Source organism: Diospyros lotus, chromosome 4, assembly GCF_014633365.1.
Source record: "Diospyros lotus cultivar Yz01 chromosome 4, ASM1463336v1, whole genome shotgun sequence".
Lineage (NCBI taxonomy): Eukaryota > Viridiplantae > Streptophyta > Magnoliopsida > Ericales > Ebenaceae > Diospyros > Diospyros lotus.
This window is the reverse complement of record NC_068341.1, coordinates 23,131,261-23,156,223: the sequence shown is the minus strand read 5'-3', so window position 1 is coordinate 23,156,223 and position 24,963 is coordinate 23,131,261. Positions and strand designations below refer to the sequence as shown.

The following is a 24,963-nucleotide window of genomic DNA, read 5'->3' as shown; positions in this document are numbered from 1 at the left end:
CAAGATGTGCATGCATGTTTCAATTATTCCTCATCTGCCGACTACATAAGTGTTTGTGCTTTTTTGTGGTTTAAAAACTGTTAAATTGCTGTTGTCTTTCCATTTATTTGATATAGAGCAGAAAGTTCAAGGGAAGACAAGGGTTAGGGTTTCCTTTACTAGAAGAGAGACAAGATCAGAGGCTTCAACATTATGGGTAGAGGAAAGATTGAGGTGAAGAGGATTGAGAGCAACACTAGCAGGCAAGTCACCTTCTCAAAACGCCGTGCCGGGCTGCTCAAGAAGACTCATGAACTCTCTGTGCTATGCGACGCCCAGATCGGTCTCATCGTCTTCTCAAACAAAGGGAAGCTCTATGAATACTGTACTCATCCCCTAAGGTCCGCTTCTAATATTCATATTTAACACACACACACACACATATTTGTTTTCTTATTCATGTCAGAAGGACTTAGCAGATTGATTTGTTTTAAATTCTCATCATTATGGACTCTTACAAATTGTTTAATTTGATTCCGAAAGCTTTATGTTCAAGTCTTATAAATCTTCATTCTCGAGAAGTTGGCTTGCTTATTTGAAGGTATTCAACTGCTAATTCTTCATCATCTTATTTGTGGAAAATTACTGCGTTAGCTCTTGTTTTTACTTAGCCCTAACCAACCTGATTGTGATCACGGACATAATGCAGTTGATATATACACACACACACAAATTTGTACTAGTACTCATATGATAGCAGACTTTCATTTGATCAAGTGATCCTAAGTGGGTTGATTTGATTTTCATGCTTCTATTTCCGTCCTTAGTATTTGTAAATAATTTATGTGCAAGTTTGGATGTGTTTCCCTGAGAAGTTTAATTTTCATCATGTCGGCAACTATGATCTTCAGATTAATTTCTCCCACCATAGCTGAACGGTGGCTATTTTATTATCTTTGTAGATTTGAAATTCCTTATTATCTAGGTAGATTTGGTAGGAAATCATCTATGTCCGCAGCGCAGAACCTGAAGAAAGTAAACAGCTAATTTGATTCCTTTTTATTATAATAAAGCCCGGGACACTATGTATTATCACACAGTCAATGATCATATGCAGGATTGTTCAGCTCTTCCTCAATGGTCACAGAGTCAATGGAAATTCAATCATAACCAAAGATGAGCCTAACAGTGCTGCTCATGCTCCATCTGCTTGGGCAGGAGCAACAGGAATTTCGGCTACAACAGCTGCTTAGAGGCCCGTCATACAACAATTTAATGCTTTAAATAACCTTAAGTACTTCCTTTCCTTGGCTCGGTGAAATACTTTAAAACAGCGCAAGAACAACAACTACAAACTATATATAAAATCTCTTGAATACTAACTACTTCTAGCATACTATTATCGATCAAATGGGGGTCCACTCAATGGCAACTCATTAATGTCTGCCCTATTGCTTTGGTTTGCTGCTGTATCTTCTTGATGCCTACCACCATCCTGTTGACTTGATCTACTGCTGTATGACTGGAGATAAGAGAGCTTTTCTCTTGCTCGATCTCAATTCATAGGCCTTGGTAACTGACCAGGAGGTATACTTTCAGAGAAGTTGGTTCTACTAGTCCAATCTGCCAGCTCATATGTTACCTGGTTAATTAGCTGATATTGGGGCGTAAATGAGTTTCCAGTTAATATGTATTGTCAACAAATGCTTGATATTTTCAAGTTGTTTCGGACCAGACTAGTACAAATACTCTTCTTTCCTATTAACTAATCTAAAATAACTGGAGATAATTCAAAAATAACCTGAGAGTTTCCTTGTAAAAAGCTCATGGCTTGTCTGATTGTATTAGTTTCTGGTTATAGACAGATGAGGCTTCCTTTTAGAGAGTTTTAGCAAGTTTAATTTCTCCTAAGTGATCTCTGGCCACCCATCCTCCATATATTCATCCTTTTTTGAAGCCTGCATCTGTATTCACCTTGAGAATTGATACTTGAGGATTAGACCATGATGATTTTTTGCTAGAGAATTGATACTTGAGAATTGATTTTTTGCTTAATTTTTATAGTTATGGTCAGTTTTATAGTTATGGGAAGTTATGATCCGTTATTGGGAGTTATGTCATTTTTTTTTGTGTCTAGGAAGATCTATATATATATATAGAATGTATCTCTCCTATTGATGAATAAAAGAGGGAAAACCTACTTTGCATTGTAAAACCTGTTCCCAATTGTTCTGCCTAGATTTTTTTCCTCTCTCTTCCTCTTTATCTTCTCTTATTCTTGGTCATATTATATCCAACATTATGGTATCAGAGCAGGTTCAATTGCATCAATGAAAAATTTTGTTCCATCTCAATATCCTATTCTAAGAAAGATAATTTTGATAATTGGTCTATCTAGTTGAAGGCAATTCTTGGATCTTAAGGTGCTTGGGAGATTGTTGATAAAGTATACATGGAGGTTGAGGATGAGATAATGTTGAACCAAACTCAAAAGGATGTGTTGGAAGAATAGGAAAAAGGACCAACATGCTCTTTCTATCATCCATTAATGTTTGGACGATTTTATTTTGAGAAGGTGGCCAATGCAACAACCTTAAATAAAGTATGGAAACATCTTCAAAAGTCTTACAAATGAGTGGATAAAGTGAAGAAAGTTTGCCTCTAAACACTTAGAGGTGAATTTGAAGCACTTTGGATGAAAGAATCGAAATATGTTTCTGATTATTTTTCAAGAGTACAAGCCATAGTCAACCAAATGAAGAGAAATGGTGAAGAAGTGTTAGAAGTACAAGTTGTGGAGAAAATTCTTCGCTCTCTAGATCCTAAATTCAAGCATATTGTCTTGGCGATTGAAGAGTCCAAATATTTGGACACCATGACTATTGAACAAGTGACTAGGTCTTTACATGCCCACGAATAGAGATTGAATAAGGGGAAACAAGAGTCCATGGAGCATGTCTTGTAAGCAAAATTGTCTCAAAGAGGCAAAGTGAAGGACAAGAAAAAGGAAGAGTGTGTAGACGTCAAGGATGAGGTCATGGAAGAGCACAAGGATCACATAAAAGTCGTGGTCCATCAAAAAATGAAGAAAAAGGACAAAGTGTTTTTAGAGACATGGGCGTGGAAGAGGAAGAGGCTACTTTGGGAAAAGAGACAAGTCGTAGGTGGAATGTTATAATTGCCACAAGTATGGCCATTTTACCTGGGAATGTCGTAGTCTAACTAGTGATGTAGAAGAGAAAGCTAATTTCATAGACAAAAAGGAAGAAATGGAGGAGTTTACCTTATTATTAGTACTCAAGAAAGAAGAGCAATAAGAGTACTTGGACAACAGAGCTAGCAATCACATGTGTAGAAAGAAGAGAATGTTTGTGATGCGCGCTTGATAAATATACTGGAGGAGATATTCTTTTTGGAGATTCTTCCAAAATACAAATTAAATGTAAAGGTATTGTACTAATTCGCTTAAGAAATGGTGGTCATAAACTTATTCTTGATGTTTATTATGTTCCAAAATTAAGGAGTAATATTCTTAGTTTGGGACAATTATCTTAGGAAAAGGCTATGAAATTGATATGAAAAATAGTAACATTTGGTTAAGAGATCAGAATGGTAATTTGCTAGCTAAGCTGTCTATGACACGAAACATAATGTTCCTATTGACCCTCCAAATCAATACACCGAGATGTCTCATCAAGGTTTTTGTGAAAATTCATCTTGGCTTTGCACATGAGATTTAGCCATTTGAATTTTAGAGGACTTAAAAAATTGGTAGATAAGAAAATGGTAATAGGTCTACCCTTCACTGATCATCCAAAGCAATTATGTGAAGCATGTCTTGTTGGAAAATAAGCTAGAAAGAGTTTTCCCAAGAAATCATTTTCAAGATTAGTCGAACCACTCCAACTTGTGCATGATGATATTTGTGGGCCCATCAATTTGCCTTCACTTGGTAAAAGTAGTTATTTCTTTCTTTTTATTGATTACTTTAGTAGGAAGTCTTGGGTGTATTTTCTTAAAGAAATTAAATTTGAAGCTTTTGTGGTGTTTAAGAATTTTAAAGTTCCTATTGAGAAAAAATCTGGTATGAGATTAAAGCTTTGAGAACTAATATAGGGGGGAGAATTTACTTCAACTAAGTTTGATATTTTTTGTGAGAAGCATGGCATTGGACAACCTTTGACAATGCCTAAGTCACCATAAATAACAAAATGGCGTGACTGAAAGAAAAAAAAAAAAGGAGGACAATTCTTAACATGGCCCGAAACATGCTGAAAAGCAAAAGAATGCCTAGGGATTTTTCGATAGAAGAAGTTTTGTGTGTTTTGTATCTCTATAATCACTTTTTAACCAAAAGCTTGAAAAATATGACACCCCAAGAAGGTTGGAGTGGTAAGAAGATAAATGTTTTTCAATTTTGTGTTTTTTGAAGTTTTGTTTATGTTCATGTACCCAAACATGAGAGATCAAAGCTTGATGATAGGAACCAACAATATGTTTTTATTGACTATGATGCAAACTCCAAAGGCTATAAGTTGTATAGCTTGGATAATGGAAAAAGGGGTTATTAGTAGAAATGTAAAGTTCGATGAAAAAATGGCTTGGAATTGGGAAGGTCAAAAGGTAGAATCTTATGACATCTTTCCTTACTTTCATGATGAAGGGTACAATGATGAGATTTCACCTGAAGACACCAATTCACCAATGATGCCTACTATTCAAGAAGGAATTAGAGAACAAAAGGAGTTTGCGACTCACACTGAGAAGATCAACTAGAGAAGATCAACTAGAGAACAAAGAATTCCAAAAAGATATGAGGATTATTAGTTAGAGAATAATGAGAATCCTTCTTTCTTCTGTTTCATTGTAGATATTGAACTGTTGAGCTTTGAAAAGGCCACAATAGATGAAAAATCGAGACAAGTTATGAATTAAGAAATCAATGTCATAGAAAAGAATGAGACATGGGAACTATCCACTTTACCCAATGATTAAAAACTAGTTAGAGTGAAGTGGATTTATAGGATAAAGAAGAATGTTGATGGCAAAGTTGAAAGATACAAGACAAGGCTTGTTGCAAAAGGCTACACTCAAAAACATGGAATTGATTCTGATGAAGTATTTACTCTGGTTGCTCGTATGGAAATAATCAAATTATTGATTTCTATTGTTGCTCAAAGAGGATGGAAAATTCACTAGTTGGATGTTAAATCTGCCTTCCTCGATGTGTTTCTTGTAACTAAAGAAACCGTTGTATGGCTTGAAGCAAACCCCAAGTGCATGTAATAGCAGAATTGATAAATATTTTCAAGATCATGGATTTATTAAGTGTTGTAACATATCCTTTGTGAGGTTTCTTCCAAAGGGCCTCCAGGGGAGTTCCGCTAGAGAAATCAGTTTGGGGCCTAGGAGAATGCCCTCTCCTGAAAGGGTCTTTAGGGGTATAAACACCCCCTGACCCCTCATCTTCCAATTCCTTCATACGAATTCGGAGACCTTTCTCCAACTCTTTGGCACATATTCTTTTAAAGACCTTCCACTCTTTAGGGAACACCATCGACACTCATCTGCATTACACCTGCATCTTTCAATAGCATGAACATGTTTGACTTAGGCGCCAGAGGGCCCCTTGCGGGAGAGATTCCGGTGTGCCTTCTAATTATTTGTTATCTTATAGGTCAAAAGACCCGAAGCTTTCTTGAGGACCTCTTCGAAAGACCCTTTAGCATAGCTTCTCTCGGAAGCCCTTCCTTAGCCTCTCACACTTGAAGACCTTTCTCCTTTTGGAGCCATCTTTCTACAAAACCCCATTTGGGTGACCCCTTCCGAGCAAACCTTGTTCCTTAGCCTGGTTCTGCTAGACTTTCTGCTTAGCTTCCTCAAAACAAACAACTTTTAATTGTTGTATTCTTATAACAACACTATGTGTACTCATGATTATGCTCTTTATGTTAAGATCTATAAGAATGATATTTTGTTTGTTTGTGGATGATCTCATATTTATAAAAAGCAACCCAAGAATGTTTAAAGAGTTTAAAAGTGCTATGACATCAGAAATTGAAATCACTGATGTAAGGCTTATATCCTACTATTTGGGGGGATTTTTTGTTTCCCAAAAAAGCTATACATGGGAGCTACTAAACAAATATAATATGTTTGGGTGCAAACCTATCAATACACCCATGGATCTTAGAATTAAACTGTCAAAATTTGAAAAGGTGAAAGAGTTTATTCAACACTTTTTAGAAGTCTCGTGGAAAGCCTAAGGTACTTAACTTGTACATATACTATTTATTATTGGACTCATGAGTTGTTACGTGCTCTCTTACTCACATGAGGGCAGTTAAAAGAATTTTTTATTATCTTAGAGGTTCACTTAATTTTGGGTTGTTTTATTCTTTATCCAAAGGATTTAAGTTATTTGGTTATCATTGTGTCATAGGTCAAAACCCAATAAAAGACAAAAAAAAAAACAAAATCTCAAAATAACTTTTTGGGCTAAAAGGTGTAAATTTCCCTGTAGGCTAGGGAGGTCCCACACAACATGTGAACTAGATAACCCCGACATTCAAAAAAAAAAAAAAATTGGGAGCAAAAACGTCATCTATAAGAGATAGACATTATCCAAAGAATCATAATTCAAGCAGGGTTAGGAAAAGTCAAGATAAACGTTATCTATAAGAATTCTAATCCTAGTAGGGTTTGGAAATGTCAAGATAGACTTTATTTATAAGAATCATAATCCTGGACTATTCATACCCCTCCATAAATAAAAAGACACTCATTTCAGAAAAGGTACATCTCTAATACTGGTGTAAATACCATTCTCAGGCTTTCGGCATCTACGGTGTCTGACTTAAGCATCACAGTGTTTGCATAGGGACATCCCCATGCCCTCTGACTATTTCTTTTTTTTGTAGACTTAGGGAGCCAGACGATGACGTTTCCATTTAAATAAATTCTTGTTGTACCTTGGCAACAACAATTGACACTATATGTGGGAAGCATACGAAAAGCTAACAAACTAGTCTGCAATGGCTCGAACTAGGAATACCACCAATCAATAGCATCAGGAGGGGTGGAGGTCTAGTCCCTAGGGGTCTTAGAAGGTTCATTCTCAAGGCATGTTGGAAGTCCATCCCCAAGGCCAGTTGGGCCACAACCTCAAGGCTAGCGAAGTGTTTACCCCAAAGGCCAACTGGGAGTCTATCCCTTGGGCCAGTTGAGGGTATAGCCTCAAGGCCAGTCAGGTGTTTCCAAGGCCAGCTGGGGGCACAACCTCAGGGCTAGCCAAGGGCTCACCCCTAAGGCTCGTTGGGAGTTCAACACCAGGGCTAGTTGGGGGCACAACCCTAAGACTAGCCAAGGGCTCACCCCTAAGGACGTCAACCAATATTCCACTCCCATGGCTCACTAGGATTTCATTCCCAAGGCTATCTAAGAGTCCACCTTTGGAACCAATAGGACACTCGTCCCATGGAATTCGTGGATCCATTTGGGCATATTTTTTCCATGGTACCAAGAGCAAAGTATGAAGCCCTACGATGATAGTACGAGGAAAGAATGAGAGCGTTGAAAGACAAGAAGTTATAATTGGCTTATTGAAAAATATAGCCTTACAAATAATATTGCAATCAACTCTAAAGAAATTTGTGTCTGATCTAATCCCTTTTCAAGGAGCACATAAAGAGAACAAAAGTTCTTACTAATCTAATGAAACAAGGATCCAAGAAGCACGTTTTAATGCTTAAGCCCTCAAAAGAAATTAAAATTTTTGAATACGCTACACAAAAATAAGAGTACAAAAAGAGCCATTGTTCGCGTATTCTTTCCCGCAAGTGAATGGAATCGTAACAAGTAATATAATGATGAATAGAGTATCGTTCCCACGAGGATTAGCTTTTAATCATTACTTTAACCACTATTAGCTTTAATAAACCTACACACAATTAAAAGAATACTCACTGTAAGTTTTATATTAACTACAACTAACTCACTAAATGGAAAACACAAAATAATTCTTTAGGTTTTTGAATGTAGAAATCTAATGTACTAGGGTTCATAAATCCATCGTAGTTCTTCAATTGGTTTAATCTTTCAGTGATCAGGTTTTATAATTCTTGCTTTGAGCTGAAAATCGATGATCCTAAGTTAATCAAAAGCCTCTCTCGATGGTCAATCGAATCTATGCTTACATATGAGATTAATTATCTCTATAATCTGCAAATATACAAACATGCATTTATCTACAATGATCATCAAAATAGGATTTCACAAGGCATAACGATATCTCTACCTATTATTGAACCTTGTGTCGTTTATTACCAAGTGTTAATCTATATTGAATCTCTCGAAAGCAATATAAATCACAAACACATTCTAATGGCGGCCAAACATCAAAACGGAATTAGTGCATAATCAACTCGAAAGACAAGAATATAATAAAACCCAAATACTTTTAATTAAACCATAATTGAACTAGGTTTCATCAATCACCCTAGCTACAAAGTACTTAACCTAACATAGTTTCAACTAATGAAAGAATAAAAAAAATGGAGTTCATGATGTTGGAGAGAAGAAAGAATAGAAAAATAAAATCAAAACCGAAGATCTTCAAGAAAATCTCCTCCTTCTTCCTCGACTTGCCGTCTTCTCCTCTCCAAAAAGCTCGTAAATCTCTCAAGAATCCTTCCTTATATAGTGCTTTTTAGGTCTTCAAAGTGTGCCCCTTGAGAAAGCTCATCTCCACTTGATTTGAAAGGAAACGAGCTCAAAATGGCCTTTTTGTGAAGCCTAAAGCCTTACCGGGGCCTTACCACGGAATGCTTTCCGCAATAAGGTCAGGAGCCACAGAATGAAAATCTTGTCACGAGCTTATCACATAATGCTTTTCGCGGTAAGGTCGTGAGCCATAGAATGAAAATCTTATCACGAGCTTACCATAGAATGCTTTCTGCGGTAAGGTCGTGAGCCACAGAATACTTTTTCAACCACGGCTTCATCACGAAATGCTTTCTGCGATAAGGCCGTGAACCATAGAAAATAATTCTTACCACAACCCTACCACACAATGCTTTGCGTGACAGCACCATGAGCCGTTTCTCTTTGATTTTCAACACTTCACCAATGACGTCATTTTTTCGGTGCTTTGAGACATCATCATCCTCGACCCCAAATGGACCTTTGACCTTGCCTTTACTGCCATTTTAGCTCCAAAAATGCGACATCATCATCACTTTTTGCTCCAATTGTCTTCAACACATGCTCCACATCTACATAACCATATATTGAACCAAATCAAGTAGAAATCATGCTCATTGAATGTATAAATGCTAAGTTTATAGACCAAAATAAGTGTATAAAAGACACTTATCAGCCATCAAACATGTATACACAAAATTGGGGAGCCGCAACATTATGATAAGAAAGACCGTTAAGGTGTTCGGGGGGTCACTTGCATCGCCGAACGACAGACTTGATTTGAACATACTCGGGTGTCGAAGACCTTTAAGAAGTCCGAGGCTCACTTGCATTGACCGAAGGACTCACCTCGAACACACATGGATGATGAAAAGCTCATTAAGATGTCAAGGGGTCAATAACGTCAACAAATGAAAGACTCGCCTTAAACGTAGATGACAAAACTATTCATAAAAAATTGTTGAGATGTTTGGGGGTCACTTGCATTGACGAAAAAAAGGACTTACCTCGAAACAATATTCGCGAATTTTGAAAATCGTTAAGATGTTTGGGGGTCACTTGCATCAACAGACGAAGGACTCACCCCGAACACACGTACATGTTGAAAATTGTTAAGATGTTCAAGGGTCACTTGCATCAACAGACAAAGGACTCACTCTGAACACACGTGGATGTTAAAGACCATTAAGATGTTCGGGGGTAACTTGCGTCTATAGATGAATGACTCATCTCAAACTCACATGGAATGATGAAGACTTGTTAAGATGTTTGGGGGTCATTTACGTAGATGGACAAAGGACCTGGCCCTAAATACACTCAAATGTGAAAAAATCAAAGTGCAAACATGCGAGAATGGTTTAAAAATCGAATCACGAAAGCATGAGAACTGTTCAAAAAACTGAAGTGCCAACATGTGAGGACATTTTAACACCTGAGGCACGAAGGTGTGAGAATGGTTTAAAAATCAAAACAGAAAATTTGTGAGAATGATCTGGAATCAGAAACGCAAAAAACATGTGAATGATCCGAAATTAGAAACTTAGATAGTGTGAGAATCATCTAGCATTAGAAATGTTATAATTGTGACCTAGGATTAAAATTTGATTGAGATTAGGACTCATCCCTTTTATTGAGCTTCTTGATAGGATTGTGATTGGCTGGGATGTTTTTCTTAGTTTCTAAGGTTAGTTTGATTTGGGAGGAGAGGATTGTGTATGTGGAGGGGGGAGTTGACTTATTTTAATTTAAAGATGTCTTCTATTTGTTGGATTCTCTACTCTTGTCTTTAACTTGTTGGACTACGATATCAAATTAGCTTACTAGGAGTATTCTTCAAGGCTTTATAGTTTAGGAACAATTTTTTTGATCATGGTCGTGTGGTTAAGGATTTATTTTGTCATTCATATTTCTAAGTTGCCTTCATGGTTATCAGAGAAATCTTCTAGATGCTCTTCTATCTTTCCTGTTATTGTTTATTTGAAGTTCTTTATTTCTTCCTAACCATTGTTAATCTGTTTGGAGCAATGATTTGTGTATGTTAAGAACCTTGTGAAGGATTCTTTGTTCTTAATCCTATCTCTTTGTTTTGTTAATGTTAGTTTGAATTGGTATAGGTATCTTTTACGGCTTGAGTTTGTACTTTAGTTATTGATTTTGTGTTGTTGAACTTATGTTATTAAGTGTGGTTAGTCTTGTTCATAGTTGTAATTGTTAGTTTGTGGGTTATTAGGGTTGCATTTTTGTTTTCATTAGTTTACTTTGTTTTGTAGCTTTGGGTGATTTCATCTTGCCCTTTATCTTTATTAATAATATTTTAATCATTTTGTTAAAAGAAAAAGATAAGCCAATATTGTTGTAACATACCCTTTGAGGGCTTTCCTCTAGAAGGCCTCCAGGGGGAGTTTTCTCAGAGAAGTTAGTCGACCTAGGAGAACACCTTCTCCCAGAAGGGTCTTCTAGGGCCTTGTTCCCTAAAGACTTGGGTAGCATTTCAAAGACACTTCGGGGACTAGCTTACCCGAAGGCTTGGCCCACCAAGGTTCTCCTAAAGCCTAACCTAGGGATAACCAGACACCCTCACCCGAAGGGTCGTGCCATATGCCCTCGTGCATATGTGCCACATGTCCCAGTCCATCAAAGAGTATAAATATCCCTTGTTTTTCAAATCATTCTAGAGAATTTGAAGGCCTCTCTCCAACTCCTTAGCACATACTCTTTTAAAGACCTTCCACTCTTCAGGAAACACCATCTAACACTCATTTACCCACCCTTCAATAGCATGACCACATCTGACTTAGGCATTGGAGGGCCTACAAGGGGAAAAGTCCCTGTGTGCCTTCTAACTGTCTATTATCTTGCAGGTCAAAAGACCTAAAGCTCTCTCGAAGACCCCTTTGAAAGACCTTTCCACACAGTTCCTCTTAAAAGCCCTTCTGCAGCCTCTCACACCTGAAGACCCTTCTCCTTTCAAACCAATCCTTTTACGAGACCCTTTTTGAGTAAATTATTTTGATCATACCTTGTAGGGGTGAGCACAACCAAACTGACAAGTTCGGTCCGTTCGATTCAGTTATTTTTTTTCAAAATTTTGGTTCAATTAATTTTTTTTTTTAAAATTTGGTTTTTGGCATTCGGTTCATTTTTTTACTTGAAATAACCAAAGTATCTAAACTACACTGTATATTTCATAACCCCCCCCCCCCCACACACACACACAAGCGCGGACGTGGCACCCCACGTGGTCCTGGCAGAGCGCGGCACCCTACGCGAGTTCTTTTGGCAGCTTCAAGTTGGTTCCTTTCCCGATAGCCTTCTCCTGTCCTGTTCTCCTTCTCCATGACTCCATCCCTTGCCTCATTGGTGACGCAGTTTCTCAAGTTCTTCATCCCCTACCATGACCACGAGAGGGTTGTGGACCACTACAACCACCCCCACAACGTTGGGTCCTTCGAGAAGGACGATCTGACGGTCGGCATCGGCCTCGTTGGTGCCCCAGCCTGAGGCGACGTGATGAAACTCCAGATCAGGGTCGATGAGCAGAGCAGGAAGATCGTCTTCTCCTAGTCCACAACCTTCTCGTGGTAGCTGTTCGACTCTTTTGAATTCGTGCCCCGCCCTTATAGGAGAGAAATCTCCTTTTCTTTTCTGTTAGCCACCCCCCACCGCCATCCACGATCGCCGTCACCACCACTATCCCTCAGAGACGAAGAGTCAAAGAGTCGGAGAGGCCACCTCACCTCAAAACCCTATGTTCCTAACATTCACTTTAGATCTGTTGCTTGGCGTTCATCTCTGGATCGAGCAGCTAACTTCTATTCTTCTTTCTCGTTGCAGCCTTAAGGATAGTTTCATCTCTATATTTGTGCTTCTTCATCGGCCATCGGTACAATCTTGAGCTACCATTTTTTTTTTTGTTTTTGTTTCTCTTATCATGTTCATTTAATCTTATTCTGTGTACAACTCCATTCATTCTTCGTATATGTTCGGCCGTATGGTCGTCAGTTTTTGGGTAGGTTTCGGTCGGTTAGTTTAAATTTAAAATCGGTTAGTTCAGTTTCTGTTACTTTGATTAGTGGAGTAGTTCGGTTCGGTTATTTGTTTAGGGTTGGTTCGGTTCGATTAGTTAAATCGGGTGGTTCGGTTCTGTTATAACCGAATGCACACCCCTAATACCTTGTTCCTTTGATTGGCCCTGCTAACTTTCTACTGGAGTTCCCCAAAACAAACAAGTTTCAATTGTTATATTCCGACAACAAAATATATATTCTATGTAACTTTTAAGTTTTTTTTGGTTAAATAACATCCAAAAGGGAGAATAAGAGAATAAAGGATTAATCAATCCTAGTTAACTCTAAACATGAGGACATAAAAAGGATTATATATAATAGTAAAATTGGAGTTCAAAAATTGGTTCTCTATACATTGCTTATCTACCTTCCTTTGGAGCCTATCCCCTCGCAAAAGAAGTAGTCAACTTTTACCCAAGCTTCTAGATTGTGGGCTCCTTTGTTTCCTAGCTAATTCACATGGGACAATTTCCATTCTATGTGCTCTCTAAGTCCTAATATATTGGAGGCAAATGTGCATAGACTAGTGGAGGAGGGATTCTTGATCTCTAACTCAAGAGTATGGATTAAGAGCATCTGTATCCACTTCTATGTTTCTCTAGGATAACCTCTCTACCATAAACAAGGCCTTCCTAAACATGAAAGCCTTTACACCTATGGGGTTCAAAATATGAGTTTACATTGTACAAGTCCACACCCCTAGCTTGAGTCATCTTTAACAAGAATACCTTCATACTTTATTCTTTTTTATATGGTTGCATCAACATTAATTTATATGCACCATTACTTGATGTTTTCCAAGTAGGGTGAGATACAGTTAAGATGGCTTATCAAATGGCATGCAAACTCTCCATTTTTTAGGACACCATGGGTAAACATTATGCTCTTAACTAGTGGGTATCCTTTTATAAAAAAAAAAAAAAACTCTAGTTATGTTCTTAGAAAAAATAAAAAAAAAGAAAATCTAGTTTCTTGTGTGATGAGAGCAGCATGTTGAAAATTGATATCAACTTTCTAGAAATCTAGACCTTTCCAAACTCTAGTAACTTGATTGACAAGACTAAACATGAAAACCTTAGTAAGGACAAACAATGATGGAGGAAGAAAACCAGGAACTCAAATAGTCCAAAACCAACCAAATCATAAGGAACTTTGAAGACCCTTTTAGCTTAGCTCAATCAATTGGTCAATGGTGCATGTATGTCTCTAGACGAGGTAATCAAGCTACATGAATTGGATGCTTGGGTAAAAAATTAAAATTTCATGATACAATCCAGTGCCTTGACCCGACACTCACCCTTTATGAGGAATTTAAGTGATGAAGACAAACAAAATCCCTTTGAATTGAATAGTTATTAAGGATTTATAAGTTGTATGAGAATGTATATATACTCCCTCACCTATATATTGGTCACCCATCCGTGGGTTATAATTGTTAGATTTATTTTTTCTTTTCCTAAAGAATTCTTTGATAGTTCGTGGCCATTTACCAAGCAAAAGAAAAAAAAGAAAGGCCTCTGGAACAAGGCTCCATACAGACTAGTTTGGTCATTAGGGAACAACACTTCTTTAGCCATTTCTAACAGTTCATCACTAAAGAATTCTCCATCATATAGGAAACTTTCTCTATATGGGTTTGTGGAATTTCCCTTTCGTTTCTTTGTGCACACCATCTTGTGGGTGAAATTGGTTGAGACTAATCTTGTGCCATCATAGGGTTAGTTAGCCTTAAAATATAACCCTCCACACATCTCCTCAAATGTGGTCAAGATTCACTACATAACTAATTCAAAAACATACAACTATTTAAAATATGGAGTTGGTAGTGACATTTAAACTTAGAGAACTTTTGTCTATTTTAATACCATGTTAAATTTGTAACCACTATTTCATCTAAAAATTTAAACTAATAGATATAAAGTTAACTTTATTTTTTGTGTTATCATTTTTATTTTCAATACATCTAACTAAAATTATTTTGACATCATAAGCAAATTTAGAGGATAGATGGGAATTTGTTCTAGTTTATCAAACAACTACAACAAATTGTTCTTGCGAGGGATAAAATCTCATTTGTCACTAAACTTTTCATCGTTTGTCACTTTAGCTCATGAACCCTTTTTTTAGCTCAAATACACCCTTGTACTTTATGAACTAGTGCACTTGGACCCTTAAGGCTAACCGTGACTCCATTTATCATAGGATTAAAGCAAACCAATTAATAAGGTACAGGGGTGTATTTGATCCCCCACTCCCCCCCCCCCCCCCCCCAAAAAAAAAAAAAAAAAAAAAAAATTAAGAGCTAATGTCACATATACCACGAGGTCAAACTAAGCATTTTTTGCTTATTACTTTTTTAAATTTTGTAGTTGTTATTTTTTAACTTTTTGTTTGCATTAATACATATTATTTTATTATTAAAATGTTATGAAGTTATTTAAAGTATAAATATTAACTTGTTAGAATAAAATATATCAAATATAGTTAGGAGTTATATAAAATACTTAAGATACAGATATAGAAATAGAAATGAGAATAAGGATGAAGGCGTGCGTATGAGACAGTACTCCCTCCCCATTATCATCCCTAGTATTAAAGGTGAGTAAATGGATCGTTCGATTATCAAATTAATCAAAATTTACTACTCGATTAAACTGAATTGAAAAATAAAACTAAATCGAATTGACTGATTAATCTGAAAAACCAAACTATCCGATAATCGAAAAGACCGAACCCAAAAATTGAACTGAATCGATTAAATAGAAGAAACACAAAAAAACTAAAGAAAACCGAATTAATTGATGGACTGAAAAATTGAACGAACTGATTGAAAAAACAAAAATCAAAAAACCAACAAAACACTCAAAAGCGAAGAAACCGACGTAGCATACACAAAATGATAGCAGAATCTGCACACCCCTCAATAGCTTGCCAATGAAAAACAGATTAAATGGGCAAATACATTGTTGTTAAGTACGGGCCTAGCTACTGCTATTCCTAAATGTAGAAAACTTGGAATTCCATCCATCCAACCAAAAGGAAGTTGAACACAAAATTTGTACATGTAATAATCTAACCCCCAACAGGCGTCTGGTTCTCAAGAAGCAGGATGAAAAATCAGAAGGATGTTCTAACTGATGATTAGCATACCAATTTAGAAACACCAAGCTTGTAATTCCATAATTTGAAAAATAAAAAGTAAGGATATTTGATGGTGAGGATGGAGGGGAATGCAATCAGAATCTTCCCCTTAATTAGAATTTTGCACAATGGCAAGCCTAGCTAAAAGCGTAGATGCTAAATACGTAGTAACCATAAGATCTAATGGCATGGAGAGATTTGGACAATTTTACATGGATTGCAAACATATAGTGGTGTTAAAACGGGTCGGACAGGTTTCTAGTGTTTATCTTCTAATTCTTTTAGTAAAACATAATATGCATATGATGCAAACTTTAATCTTGCTATCCATGAGTGCAAGGTGTAGAACTGTAGGCATTTCATTCATTGGAAAGTAACAATGTGACAAAAGCAATAAGTTGACATAGCATGTCAAGAATGTTCCATGTAAACTACAACAAAAGCTGAACTCTGTGACATGCATGCCTTCTTGATGGGTGGCCCAAAAGATGCCAACACTGTACTGTATCATTTATCTAGCTAGTATTTCCTATCCAACGCTATTTAGAGTTCACATAATTAATATAGGGGCAAAATTATATACATGCATGCCACAAGATCGATCTAAAGGTTGTCAGATAGGTGATTTCTAGGATAAGCAGTGTGGTTCAACTGATCTTGAAGTAGTTTTTTTATGTACAAGTACTTACAATATTGTATATCTAGAACATTCCAGGAAGGCTATCTCACAGCAAGAGTGCCTCCTAGAGTGGCTTCCTTCACTTGCTTGATGCAAGCACAACTATATATCTTTACAAAAACATTAACATCATGAGGTAAGTATTTTACAACAATCAAAAATATTAAAAGCGTAGGGAAAAAGAGAATAGCTCAGAAAAAATGACAAGCTAAAGATCAAGCAAGAAGTTCATACCTATTAAAGATTGAGCTTATAATCAACTTACATTCGAAGTTCATAGTTACATAAAATAAGGAAGAAGTTCAACAGTTATAATATTAAGAAAAAACAATAGTTTTAACAATTAAAAAATTTCAACAGTTTCAATTTCTTAAAACAGTTTAATTTGGGAATATTGTTTGCCTTCTGGTCTTGGACATCGTCCACCGAACTGCTCCTTCATATCAATGTCAAATGATTCCACACCTGAAAATGGTTGAAAGGCAATGTAATTAGATAATATGAACAAAACAATACAACAACCATTAACTCAATGACATAATTTAAAAAATAAACAACAACATAATAGAAAACATATACTTACAAATGCATGAGATCTTCAAAATTCTAACTTTTCATAGGTGCAGGGCTATTTATGATAACCTTTGACAATTTTAAAAACAATACTAAAATTAATTAATTAATTTCAAGGTAACAAGTATTTAACTAGAATTTAAAAAGAGTAAAAGTGAGTTTACCTTCTTCAAGTTTTTCAACATAATCCAAATCTTTTTCAACACTCATTGGAGTGGTAGATGTTTGAAGCCAATCTTGAGTACAAATCAAACTCTCAACAACTATAAGAGATGGAGAACTTATAAATGAATTAAGTACTCAACCCCCAATGCTGAAGGTAAAATCGGACACAATAATAAAAATTGAAATAGCTAACACATTATGAGCCATAAATGATAGAATAGGCAACCTATGATAATTAGCTTTCCTCCATTTCAAAATGTCAAAGTCGTCATTATCCTTCTCGCACACTTTATTAAAATACTTATCCAATTCTGAATGCGCATCAATAGAACCATTACTACTAGTAGAATTATGCTTTTTGAAACGAGAAATAAGTAGCTTTGTTCTTATGAAGTTTTTTTCTCAACATTCTTCACAACAATTGGAGTAGAAACTTGAGATGTCTCTTCTACTTCACGTCAAGGCGTCAACTTTTTCTTATATTCGTCATACAAAACATACATGGAATTTTTCAATGACAAAACCGCACCAACTCCTTTCTCATCCGAGTATATCTCTTGAAGTACATATTCCATAAACTCTAATTTGTGTATAGGATCAAGCACTACAACAATGTAAATTAAGTGATTCATTTTTTTCAAATCCCCCCAATACTTATTAAACTTTTCTTTCATTCTTCTTGTCATTTCACTCAACTCAAAATCGTTACTCTCTTGCCATTCTTGTAAGAGACAATGAATCGTACTAATTTCATAAAAAAATGTGTTGAATGTGGCATATGATGACCCTAAAACTCGCAAAGGTAGCTAAAAAAATCTATTGCAACAATGTAACAAACTTTCTAACCTTCGTCCAATCCTCGGTCTTGGGTCTCCCATCGATATTAAAAATTTGTTATGAGTCATTATTCCAATCACTTGTTCCAAGATATATCTTAAAACAAGGATCTTTTTCATCAAATCTCTCAAAAGCTCTCTCAAACTTTTGAGCAGTCTCTAACATGAAGTATGTGAAATTCCATCTAATTGTAACATCTAAAAACAACAAGCCGTTACATTCTAGTTTTTTCCAATTCAACATAGTCTTTAAATTTCTTCAATCTTGCTAGTAATTGTCTAATATATCTCACCACATCCCTAACTCTTGTCATTGATTCATTTATATTTTTCAAACCATGTTGTACAACTAGATTTATTATGTGATCCACACATCTCATATGCAAATAATACCCATTCATAATGCTAGCATCTCTTTTTGCCATTTTTTTTTCTTGAAGTTCACCACAACAACATCATTTGAACTAACATTATTCACAGTCAAACTAAAAACTCGATCTATAAGTTTCCATCCATCAGACATTTCTCAATTGCCAATGAAATGGCATCACCTTTATGACTAGATATTGGAAAACGCTTAGGATTTGTTTCTTCAACATTTAATTGTTGTCAATATAGTGCATCATCAAACATGTATAATTATTTCTTTGAATGAAGGTCCATATGTCTATAGTTAAGCAAACTCTCTGATAGCAATTTTTTAACTCATTCATCAAATTCAATCTCTCTTCATTGAATAGCTCAAAACAGTCACGAGAAATGGTCTAACGAGAAGGGATCCAAAATATAGGACAAATAACAAACATAAACTATCTAAACCCCTCACAATCAACAAATTTAAAATGAATCTCATCTACCATCACCATACGAGCTAAAGCCTTTTTCTAGTAAGCATTTAATCAAATTTCCAATTAACAAGTGCACCCATATTCTCACCATTTCTCTCACCTCCTGTTAAAGTTGATTGCAAGTGTAATTGTATTTGATGGGTTTCTATAACATGAGGGTTTTTTTTACAAGATCCCATATGATTCCTTAAAGCTGTAGTCCCATTTTTTTTGGAATCATAGTGGAACTCTCTAGAACAATAATTGCATTTCCCTTTAATTTAACCCTCAGAATTTACAAATTTGGTAAAATGATCTCATACGTCTGACTTAGATTTGATTGTTTTTCTCTTTGACTTTCCAAGTGATGTTGCACATGTATCATCTTGAGCTTGACTTGGTGTTGCTATTGGTGCAAGTCTTGAACTATCATTTGTAGGGGTGTGACTGTGTCTTCTTTTCTTGCCATCTAAAATTAATACAATTGTATTTAATATATATTAAAAAAGTGAGAACACATAGTTGGAAGGGCATCTAAGTCATTGTTTCAAAGTGCTTTATAATGTTTTGGAACCTTTCTTTGGAAATATTGGAATCTCAATTTTGTAGTAAGGTTTCTTTGTGCAACGCAAACAATAAACTAGGCATTTAAGATCTTTGAGAACTTATTTACAGAAAAAAAAAAAAAAAAGATCTTTGAGAACTTAATATACTTATCTTAATTTGGTGGATAAATACGAAATATAGAGGAAAATTTTTTATTTGGGTTTTCCTTTCACCAAGTTTAATTGTCTTCTTGTTAACTTATTGTTGGCATCTGAATTGTCTCTTATTATGTTTTGTCCTTTTCCTTTCTTCCTTTTTCTTTATCTTGGATATTATTATTAGTACATAATGGTTTTTCTCCATCCCTTTTCATTGTCTTCCACCTAAAATGACCCAAGTTATATGGGACCTTTGAATGACAATAAATTCCCAAGGCCATTTTTTCAAAAGCAAAAACATAAAAGAACTTATGCATTTTTTCCCAGAGAGACACAATATTAGCTATTCATACAAGTCACTAATCTCCCTTGATTAATAATGGACATGTAATGAGATGTTGTGATCATTTGTTCACACTGATCATGGTGCCACTTTCTTAATGCATGCATGCATCTATTGTTTTAACCTCCATATACTCCTATTCTAGATCATATAAACTTTTCCTAATGCACCTATTAGAATAGATATCTAAAGAAACAATGGATTCTAATACCTAAAAATCTATAACTTTAATGATCAAGTAGCATATATTGTCCTGATATTGATTGAGACCTCAATGATAATGTTGAGCATGAGAACTTGTAATAGGTGAAAATCAGTAATATAAGGGATCAAGTGGCACAAGTTCTCATTTGCTTCTGAATAGGTTACAACAAATGAATGAACAAGCAGTAATATGTTACAGTAAATTAATGAACAACTTGTGCCATAAGAACTTGTTGTAACATATTACTAATAGTTGTTCAGTCATTCACTTATGCTTCAAAGAATTTATATTAATATGAAATTAATCGAGCTTTTGCTTCCCCCCCAACTACCACGTAGCCTTTCTTTGAACTATTTCTACACAAGTATATAGATATAGAAAAATAGGATGTAGGACTTTACTTTGCAAGATGACAACGTTGAGACTATTTAATGTCAAGTAATAGTGTAATATCACTTGTAGTTATGTTAGCCTATTACAAAAATATTAGAAAAATTAGTCTCAATCAAATAATACACAAAAAGAATAGACAAATCATACCAAAACCTAACTGAAAGTCTAAAACTCACCTCTGTGGAGTGCGGATTGTAGGTCGATCAAGAGTCACAAGCCAGAGAATAGGAAGATAGTCTATGAGACCAAGGTTGATGGTCAGTCATTGATGGAACAAGGAAGACCCAAAGGCAACAAGCAAAAAAGGAAGACGTTTGCTAGTTGATAGCCGACGACGAAGGGGACAATGGTTGACGAGATGGAGGCTGACGACGAAAGGGAAGAAGAGTGAGTTGGGGATGGTGGTAGGTCGTAAAAGGAACAAGGAAGGTCGATGAGAGTGGCTGAAAGGTAAAGGCCTGAAAGTGAAGGCAAAGGTAATGGAAGGAATAAGGAAGGTCTACGATTGACGAAAAAGAGGAAAGCAGCAGAAGACAGACGATTGAATCTAAGAACGACAACTAATGGGATTTTTTATGATAGTTAGATTAGGGTTAAGGTTACGAATTTGAACTCTCGGTCTCTCGATAGCTCTCTCAACTCTCAAATCTCGATTTCTTCTTCTTTCTTTTTCTCTTGGTCTCGATATTTCTCTTTTCTTCCTTATTTGCATTAGACCAATCAAAAATGACGTTATTTTATAAACTTAAAAATGACATCATTTTAAAGTTTAGTCAGTTTGACTTGTTCAGTTATTCTGACTAAAAAAATTTAACCGAAACCGAATACTTGAAATTCTTGGAAAAAACAACTGAAGTGAACTGATATAAGGAAAAAACTGAATTGAACCGAGAAGTTCGATTGGTTTGGTTCAGTTAGTTCAGTCTACCCAAACTTTTGCTCTCTCTTACCTAAGATGCCCCTTTTTTTTGCTAGGCCTTTCAAGTCTCTACTAATATGCGTGAATTAATGGTTGTCTAAATAATAATTTTCACTTATATAGTATTTTTTTTTTCATGTAGAAAGACATTCTAAATGTTAAGAGTAGTTTAGTAATAAGGTGTTGTAAGCTAACGATCATCTCTACTAAGATTATTATAAAAAAAAAAAAAGAACAATTGTATGGTGCTTACAAAATAAGTATGTCCATAGATTCTAATCAAGTTAAAAATTATAAATTCATATTCTGATCCCACTTATACTATATTTGTAATCAAATCAATATCGAGTTTGGGTAATTGGATATATGTTTGTAATAGACATGTAATGGATTAAAATCAAATTCGATCGAAGTCTAAACTAGCATGTTCATCATTCAACACCTGAGGAATAGAGATGGTTGGCAACCCATAATTTTTTTTTTTTTTTTTTTGCTCAAATATATTCTTGTATTTTACAAACCAATTGGGAAAGTGAATTGATGTATTTGAGAAAGAAAGAATCAAAAATTGAAGTGACAAACAACAAAAAATTCAAAAACTAAATTGAGCTTTCATCCTCTTTAGTTTAACCCAAGAGACCAACCTTAAAGAAGGAAATTCATTTCTCTTATCATTATTCTGCTTTATCCAAAAAAAAAAAAATCATTATTTTGTTTTCTTCTCACACCTTCTTCTTCTTCTTCTTCGTCTTCTTCTTCTTCTTCTTTTTGTTTTTTTGTCTTGAATTGCTACAGCATGGGGCAAATTATAGAGCGGTATCTGACTGTTACAGGGACCCGAATACCAGAGCGCGATGACCGGGTATATATTCTCAGCTTCTATAATGCGTTATAATCTCTAAAGCTAACTTGCAGTCTTCAATTATTCTTGATTTGTCTTTTCTTGTTCAGTTATTTAGTTTTCCACTAATGAATTGCAGGAACAAATATACAATGAGTTTATAAGAATGAAGAAAGAAACTCATAATCTTCAAATGAGCTTGCACCGCTACAAAGGTGATGACTTGAGCTCTGCGCAATACGAGGACTTGGCTGCGCTTGAACAGCAGCTTGAATCCTCGGTTATCAAAGTTCGAGCTCGGAAGGTATTGTTTCTTTCCTCTTCTTAATTCACCTTAATTTCTTCCCTTAATAAAGCTTAATTACTTACCTCCAACTCCATTTTAAATATGCTAAAAATAATCAATTAAGCACAGTGTTTGTCCTTCGTGTTGTTGAAAGCTCTTAGTTTTCAGTTCTTCTTGCTTAATAAATTGAAAGAATCTGACGAAGATTAAGATGTTACAATATGTGAAATTGCTACAAGTAGGATACAACCCGAGGAAAAGGGCACCTTTGAATTTGTAGAAACCTTAATTAGTATTGTGTTTATGGATGCGAATGCAGTTTCAGCTGTTGCAGCAGCAACTGGACAATCTAAAGAGGACTGTATGTAGTTCACAACTCTCTCTCTCTGATTGATTAAGTATTTAATTTATGGTACAAAATTATGTGGAAACTTATCTGTTTCACTGCTAAATGTAAACAATTTTATGTCTTTGCTTTCTTCTTTGATGTTTTAGGAAGAAATGCTGGAGAAAGAGAACCAAGAGATGTACAGTTGGGTGAGTACAGTGTTTGTTCATGGGCATGTAAAACAAGTTCATTAACATGCAAATTTTACTTTGTAATTTTGATTCAATTCTTTAATCAAATGGTTCACTTCTCCATTACAAAGGTCTGACTCTTGTTTGAAAAGGAAATTTAGAGCTTAACCCATAAACATTTTTGGTGCAGTTGATGAGTAACCACATTCAGAAGCAGCAAGAACAAGTGGACCATCATCAACAAGCCATAACTGAACTGAAGCTAGTAGGGGGGCAGCAAGTGCTGGACCAGTACACTTTCTTTGGGGAGGAGCAGCCTAGTGACATTCTTCAGCATGCAAGTGTCCCTCCACAGCTGCAACCATACCGTCTCCAGCCCACTCAGCCCAACCTTCAGGAGTCCAGTCTCCACGAGCGCAGCTATAGTACAGATGAGACCTTGAATTTAACAATGATGTTCGCACCAAATTCATGTGGTCTTGAATAGTTAGTTTGTGTGTTGCTAGCTTGTTTGAAATTAATCCTTAACTTTATGGTTGCTATATGGTGGCTTAGTTATGTAATTTGACTTGGGATGATTCACGCCTTAATCAGAACCCATCTGAAACTTAATATATATAATCTCATTATCTGTTCCTTCCACCTTCAAATTTTTGTATTATACCAAATGGAACGCATCGTGAGAAGTTAGTAGGCTGAAGGAAAGCGTTTTCTATGATGCACGAGACTCCTTATTTTGCAAGGGTAACAAACATTAAATTCGTTAAAAGATATGATGATTTTCTGGGGCACCTAAAATCTGGCCTATGCAGAAGCATGAGACAGCATAGATATATATATATATATATATGAATACTTTTGCAATTTGTTCAATGAAGCAATTAGATTCTAATTATAAAAGCTTCATGATTAGCATATATGTAACATTTTAATTAGTTATTCGTGCTTGATGATTTTCAGAACAGTGATAATTCTTCCAGAGGAGGATGCTTGAATCTGGAACAGATGGGAACTTGTTGGGTAGCTTTTGAATTGATGTCTATAGAAACTACTAGCTGTTGATCATATGCTATTTTTGGAGAATCAAACTTAAGTTATGTTAGAATGTTCATATTTGTGCTTGCTTGTTGTGGAGACTTGAAGATCCTTAACATTGCTTGTGCCTAATTAATTTGTATTTCGTATGGCTTTGTATGCATGGTTCTGTATTTTTTTATTGTTGTGTTATTTTTTAGTTTTGTTTTGATCTTTGTATCAAAAATTAAGGTTGAACACACAATGCCAATTGGAATGATAAGGATTTGAATTCTATCTTTAACGTCGTTAGACTTCAAGAAATTTGTCAAATTTGTACGTGTGGCATTCTTAATGATGAATTTTAAATTTAGAAATCAATCTTAAAAGTATTTTTTTTTTCTAAAACTCAAAAAATTTTGGACTATCAACTTTTAGCCCTTTTCAAAGAGTAAAAAGGGAGGGGAGGATCCAGAGACTATTTTTGTTATTTGAGAGATTTCATAAAGACACCCGTCCTTCCCCTATTTTCTTTACACCTATATTTGGAGTCTAAAGAAATGAAAGAAAAACTTTTTTAAATATTTATTAGTTTTACTATATTATGCTTATGATTAACAAAATGGCATGTAGGTAATACCCGAGAATGATTTGAGGTCATAAATAATATTTGATGAAGGGCATAAATGGACTTTGTGGAAAATAAGACTATAGGGTACACTAACGCAACTTTGGACGATCGAATTAGTTAGAGGGAATACTCTGGACCCTA

The 24,963-nt window shown here is 35.5% G+C and overlaps 1 protein-coding gene across 1 annotated transcript; it reads left to right on the top strand.

Annotated features, from left to right (window-relative positions):
- The first annotated feature begins 184 nt into the window (after nt 1-184).
- On the top strand, nt 185-23,664 carry LOC127799727 (MADS-box protein FBP24). The gene is made up of 6 exons (XM_052333950.1): nt 185-380; nt 22,327-22,393; nt 22,512-22,676; nt 22,978-23,019; nt 23,154-23,195; nt 23,368-23,664. Exons 1-6 carry the CDS (start codon nt 193-195, stop codon nt 23,662-23,664), a joined length of 801 nt encoding a protein of 266 aa, XP_052189910.1. The 5' UTR covers nt 185-192.
- The last annotated feature ends 1,299 nt before the right edge of the window (nt 23,665-24,963 follow it).

Excerpts from the sequence above, each read along its gene's own strand:
- LOC127799727 (XM_052333950.1), top strand. The coding sequence starts at position 193 with ATGGGTAGAGGAAAGATTGAGGTGAAGAGGATTGAGAGCAACACTAGC. Across the intron at positions 22,394-22,511 it reads TACCAGAGCGCGATGACCGG|GAACAAATATACAATGAGTT; the intron begins GTATATATTCTC and ends AATGAATTGCAG. Across the intron at positions 23,020-23,153 it reads TGGACAATCTAAAGAGGACT|GAAGAAATGCTGGAGAAAGA; the intron begins GTATGTAGTTCA and ends TTGATGTTTTAG.